The 6,964-nt window shown below is 31.1% G+C and overlaps 1 protein-coding gene across 1 annotated transcript; it reads left to right on the forward strand.

The window, feature by feature from the left end:
* Positions 1-1,256: 1,256 nt before the first annotated feature.
* Positions 1,257-2,744, forward strand: LOC149229665 (putative UPF0481 protein At3g02645). The gene has a single exon (XM_089381096.1). The coding sequence runs from the start codon at positions 1,257-1,259 to the stop codon at positions 2,742-2,744; it is 1,488 nt and encodes a 495-aa protein (XP_089237222.1).
* Positions 2,745-6,964: the final 4,220 nt, after the last annotated feature.

The following is a 6,964-nucleotide window of genomic DNA, read 5'->3' on the forward strand; positions in this document are numbered from 1 at the left end:
TTCGAGAAATATAAAATTTATATAAAAAAAGTAATAATTAAATAACATAAATTATTTCATTTGATATGGTTTTTTTTAATAGAGATGATCTTATATTTTCATTTTTAAATAATACACATTAATAATTATTTAATATTTATCTTTTTACTATTTAAAAATAAATTATAATAATATATATTTTTTTTCACATCTTGATTAAAAACTTATATTTTATGTAGAAATAAATTAAAATAAAAGAACAAAAATTATGAGGCAGTTATAAAGATTTTAATTATTTTTTTTGGGCTGTACTTTTATTTTGATATTGAGTTTAAAGTGAAAGTGGAGAAGATAGGGGAGAAATTTTATAAAGTTATTTCCAATATTTTGGAATGGTATAATTTTTTAAAAAGATTATTCTATTTTGATATTGAATTTAAAGTGAAAGTGGAGAAGATAGGGGAGAAAATTTATGAAGTTGTCTCTAATATTTTGGAATGGTATAATTATTCTTTAAAGGTTATTCTATTTTATTACATTGTAAGATTGAAAAAAATATTATTATTATTATTATTATTTTTTGAAAAATTAAACATAGTTTATATATTTTTAATTATTTATTAAATCAAATATTATATTATATATTTATTTTATTTTAAAAAAGAAAAGAAAAATTAAGTAAATATTTATTTTTTATTAGTAGATTTAATAAACTGATTTTTTTTGTTATTATTAAAATCCTAAATTTTATTATATTTTAATAATCAATTAATACAATAAATTTAAAAAATTTACATTATTATATGTTTTTAAATATTAAATAATTAATCGTGAATAAGGAATATTTTTAATTAGTTAAAAATAATATTAATATTTTTTCACAATAAAAATAAAAAATATTTTTATAATAAATTATACAATTTTTTTATTTTTTTTTTATTTTTTTATAATAATAAAGATTATTTTAAACACTATAACATTACTTTAAATAATAAAAATATAATATTAGTATTATACATTTTAATATTATATATAAAACTTTGTTAACATCTAAATAAGTTTTATGTTTAAATATGTGGGGATGTTAAAAGTTTAAATTCAAAAAACAAATAGAATAGGTATACTTTTACAATAAATCATCGTGCAATGAACACTTCGATTGTGTTCATTGCCCAAATTCTGCATTGAAGCGCTTGCCATACTGTTCCTTGGTATACAGTCTGAAAACAGGTTGCTAGTTGATCCAGACATTTAAAGAAGTAGAGGTGGACATTGTTATGGCGGAACCTGTTGCGTATAGTAGTGAGTGGGTTGTTCAAATTAAAGCGATGCTCCATGACGGCGATGATGAGGATTGTGAAGCAAATGGTAATGGGATTGGCCGAGCAAAGGCGGATGCGATCCTGCGAGTGCCCACGCCTCTGCTGAAGATGAAACCAGAGGCTTATATTCCGCAGTTTCTGTCGATTGGGCCTTACCACCATTCCAGTCTGGAGAAAGATATTGAATCTTCCTGTGCGCAACTTAAAATTTCAACAGCGGAGATGTACAAAGCGAAGTCCGTGGCCAGGCTCTCGCAGGAACTGCGCAAACGTGGTAAGTCTATAGTTGACATGATGGAAAAGATGCGGCCAGAGATAGAGCGGTTCTATCACTTGCCACCCAGTGAGAGTAGAGACGCGGAGAATTCCCAGAACTTCGCTCTGATGATGGCGGTAGATTCATCCTTTCTCTTAGATTTCTTAAGGCCTCATGAAGAGAATGACATGATGAGCGAATTAGGTCCGCTTCATGAGTGTATAAAGTGTGATATTCTGAAGCTGGAGAATCAAATCCCGTTGGCAGTCCTCAAAGGAGTTTTCGAGAACATCGATGGAAGTGATTTCGATCAACTGTTGCAGAAGACGAGGACGGAGCTTTCTCCTTTCTGGGCAGACGTTTGTAATGATGGTAACAAATTACCAGTTACTGTTAATGATGAAAAGCATCTACTAGGTTGCATGCACGCATTCATTGCGCCAATCCTACAAATGCCAAGTGACGAGCGGAAGGTGAACACGGCGACTTTATGGCAAATTTTAAAGCTCATTCTGGAGATCCCTGTTATAACGCTTAGTTATTTTCTCCCCACTGCAACCTTTGAACGCAGGTATGAAATCGCACTGAACGCGGAGAAGTTGGCCAAGGGCAGGATTCAATTCAAACCATCTAACAAGATTTGTTTCGACAAATACTCAGGTAGGTTGTGCCTTCCAGAGATAAATATATGGGAAACCCACGTGGAAGTGTTGTTTAGGAACCTGGTTGCCATGGAATTCAACGATCCCAGCCGTGGAAATGCCGTGATGCGTTACGTGAGTTTGATGAACTGCCTCATCCAGACTCCTCAAGATGTTCGCGTCCTCCGGGATTGTGGTGTCATTCGTACCAACTCAGCTGTTGGCGTCATAATGAACCGCCGCGCTGTTCGTACCATGTTAACAGACGAATGCATAGCCAAGATGTGGAACGACTTGGGTCAGCCCTTCTTTATTGGTCACTTGGGTCCTAAATCTGACGTCCTCGGTAGAGGACTGTTTGATGTGCTCGACAAAAACTATCGAAAAACCAAAATCAAAAGGATGATTTGTGGACTTTTCGACTACTTATCGAGCTGGAAATTTCTACTTCCTACCGCTGGGTTCTTGATTTTCGCCATGACTGTCATACAGACCTACTGTGACTTGTACCAAGTACACCATACTCCACCCCATCATCCACATTGACCTCCTGCTCCTGCTCCTCCTCCTCCTTAGTTTGTAATCAGCCATTTCAGCGTTTAAATTGACCACTCTATTTGACATGCTAGATTGGCCACTCTCTGTATCTTTTCTATTATCCACCCTATAATATATATATATATATATTTCATGTATGTTTTGTAATGACCCAGGTCAAGGTTGAGCATCTTCATTTCCTTTACTTTTGTTGTAACACAGTTATATAGCTATTTCCATTATTACAGGGAAGCTTTTAATCTGTCATAGATTTCTGTCTCACATATTATTATGTGATGCGAAGGTTTATATACTTATTTTCATTATTGTATATTTTATTTTAAATTTCTCGGTGCACAGCGACATCCTTTATTTTATTAGTCATGCTTTTTAATTTGCCTATAAGCGTCGACACCTATATTGGAATCGCTCTTAATTTTGCTTATAAATCCCAAAAAAATATTGACCTTAGTGTTATAGAAATTGCAGAAAGAAGTAAACAATTATGAAAATTACCAATTTGGATTTTTCATGGACTGAAATTATACTAATTCACACGGAACTATAGCTTTTAGTCATATGTTTTTTATACCAGTTAAATATTTTGAAGGTTGATGTAGTTTATATAATTTTAATAGACAAAATAATATTTTTTGGGTCAATTTTATTTAAAATTGAGTATATATTTTTAAAAAAGATTAGTTTAATTTGCAAAAATTAAATGTCTCAAAGATTTTTCAGTGCGCTGAATCATTTATGCATTCAAAAATATATTTTCAACAGCAAAAAAATCACTATCTCATAACAATTTGTATTGTTTGATTCCTATCAAGAAAATCATTTCATCTATTTGTTGTTTTTGTAAGCTTGGCAGGACTATATCTTCATCATGTCCAATATGTGATCGAGATCAAAAAATTGAATTGACTTCATATCAAAGAGCGCCTTAACAGAAACCCCATAAACCATTTCATCTATTTATTAACCTACACCATTAAAATTATTTACTAACTAAAAATACAATTTAAACAATAAAACATATAATCTCACACATAATTATGTCATCAATTTTTATAATAAAAAATAAACAAAATATAAATCACTTAAGCTAAAACATTACAAAAATCATAAACCAAAATTAATTAAAAGAAGTATATATCTTATTTTACCAGATTAAATAATAATCAAAATATAAATCAATTCGGCTGGAACGTTACAAAAATCATAAACGAAAATTAATTAAAAATATATATATCTTATTTTAGCAAATTAAATAATTTCGCTGACACAGACCTTACCATATCTCAGCACATCCTTATTATATTTATATTTTCTTCAGTATCCACGTCATTGTTGCAACTTGCAGTGTATCATTTAAAAGGCGAACAAAGTCCGTTGAAGGTGGTCACCGTTTGTGAACACAACGAAGCGACAGCCACTGACAGCCTCCCCCGGCAAAAAAGTCGCCTCAGATTATTTTATCTCTCTAGATATTTCACTTTTACTAATTATCTCTCTGTACGGATATGATATGAGCTGGCTAAATAATAATAGATTTATTATTGCGACCGGAAGAAGCACCGATAAACACAAATTTTAACTTCTATTGATGATGGAGTTGAGTCACCGTTGGTGTCGCGATCACTGATAAAATCCATCATCCTAGATCTATCTTAACTCTGGATCTACCAAGGGCCGAGAGGGATCAAATCTGTTTTCACTCTAAAAGAAGTTTGCATCTCAAAATATTTGATCCCTCTAGGCTTTGTAAAGTCAAAGTTAAAATGGATTTAGGTTGGCTTAATTATTAATTATAAATATAATTATTAATTTTATGTTTTTTTTAGTTTAATTTAATTTAATTTTTCATTAATTTTTATGTAATTTGACACAATCTAAATGTTAAACAGACATGACATTATAACTTCTCTACCATACTAGACTCTAGAGTGTAGCAACAAGATATTCGATTCCTCCAGATATTTAAAAGTGTCACAACAAGATATTTGATCCTTCCCTCTAGATATTTGATCCCTTTCAATATTTATAAATTCCAAATTAAAAAAAATATTATTTATTTTATTTTACTTTTAACTAATTTTTATATAATTTAATCAAATTAAATATTAAACAAAACATTACATTACATTACAACATCTCCACCATTAAATTAAAAATATCACTTGACATAATAACTTGTTAAAACTAAAATAGATCAAATATATCATGCATTCTTAGTACCAAATGACATCAGGTGAGGTGAGGGTGGTGACATTAGTGAAGGGAGAAGATGAGGTGAGGGTGGTGACATCGGTGAAGGGAGAAGATGATGTTTATTGCAGGAGCGGTGGAGATGTTGACACGCTAACATTGGTGTCTGCCACTCCTCAATCCCACAATTTAACACGCTAACTTCCCCTCATCAAAGATGTTTTTGCTGTATTCAGTTGCTGTATTTTGTTTCTCGAATCTTCGCAAAATCGACCTTTTTGAAAAAGCAAGGCCTGCGATTTACATTTACCTTTATTAAAAAAATATGAGCTGTGGAACCTCCTCGTACAGAAAGGTTTTGGTATGTTATAATTTGCTTATTTCTTTTTTTTAATGTTGCAACGTCAATGAAAATATATAATATATATTTTTATTGGAAAAATTATATATTTATAAGAATGTATAATATTAATTTTATGAAAAATAATTTCATATTTTATATGTATAAGAATACGTATGTTTTGATTCTTGTGGTATTGTTTAAATTTAATAATAAGGTTTAAAGGTATTATAATAAAGTATTTTTTAAATTTAAATTTAGAAAAATAATAATTATTTTTCAACTATTTTTAATATATCTAATTAAAAGCAAATATAATAGGTAGAATTGTTATTTGTATTTAAGTTTTATGTAAAAATTAATTAATTTTACATTAAACTTTTTTTTATTACATAAAATAAAGTTGAGACATTATTATTATTATTGTTATTATTTTTAAAAATATAATAAGAAACTGTGACCATAGCAATTTAGGACGATTATTGTTTTTTCATAAAAAAAAATTGATAGTTTTTCAAAGTGTTTAAAAACATAAATTTATGTTTGGCTACCTTATTGATATCAAAAGAAATGTACAACATGTTTGTGATGGTTTTTGTTACTCCTCCTCTCTCCTACCGAATATAAACAAAGGGGTTTAACTCGGTTGCCCATTCTACCAATATCAGTTATCCCTCTAATCATCATATTCCTCATCTAATGAAATGCTTTTGAGGGATTACCTACAGTAAGATTCCTGAGACAAAATATGGTAGAATAGAAAGAAAATATTCAACTCTTTAACACCCAACCTTTTTATTTTATTTTATTTTAATTGTAATTATGATAAGCATTTAATAAACCGCTATAAAACCATACAATGGACTATAATGCAACGACATCAAAATTTATTTGACTATGGCAACCCACTACGCCAATCCAGCAATGGACAAATGATATAACATTAACCACTAATAATTTCACCAGAACATATGAACATTCAAATGCCTAGATTTTGTGATGCGTTCAATCCGCTTACTCCAAATAAGGATCAACCTTTGCTGGGCAATGTCGTAGATCTGATAAATAAGGGCGCCATCATCTTACCTCCCATAATAGATGGAGAACCTTTGGCTAAATGGCCTCTTGGCCCTCGCTTCCGGTGCTTCACGACTGCACAAATCAATGGATGGCCTTTTAGCCTCTACAACACAAATTTATGTATGGAACGACCCTTTATTCATATGTTGTGTCTATGAACGACCCTTTATTCATACGTTGTGTCTATGTGGCCCTCACAATAGAGAAACATGCTTTAGTGGGTTAATGCACGTTAATAAAGCATGATGGCCCCACCCTCCAATGACTAGAGTGGTCAAAATCTCAGTAAATGGCGACCTTATGCAACATGATCCACTCCTTAGCGATGGGCTCGTGGCCTTCCAAGCACATATGGAAAACGCTCCCTAATACTAGTGCAATGTATATATGGCTCTGCATCCCTCAACGTATTAGATCTTAGACCCAACCCTTACGCAATTCGTCAACATGATAATTCGCAGATGCAATCTTTTTGCATTGATAACGAACATGCCAAACTTCTCTGCGATTAACCTTGCCACCTTATGTCGATGCTTTTAACCAATGACCCAATAATAATAATGTATTTGTTTCTTAAATAAAAAGAAAGGAATTAATA

This window comes from Pinus tabuliformis, chromosome J (genome assembly GCF_031772625.1).
Source record: "Pinus tabuliformis cultivar Carrire ecotype Pingquan chromosome J, CPIR1, whole genome shotgun sequence".
NCBI lineage: Eukaryota > Viridiplantae > Streptophyta > Pinopsida > Pinales > Pinaceae > Pinus > Pinus tabuliformis.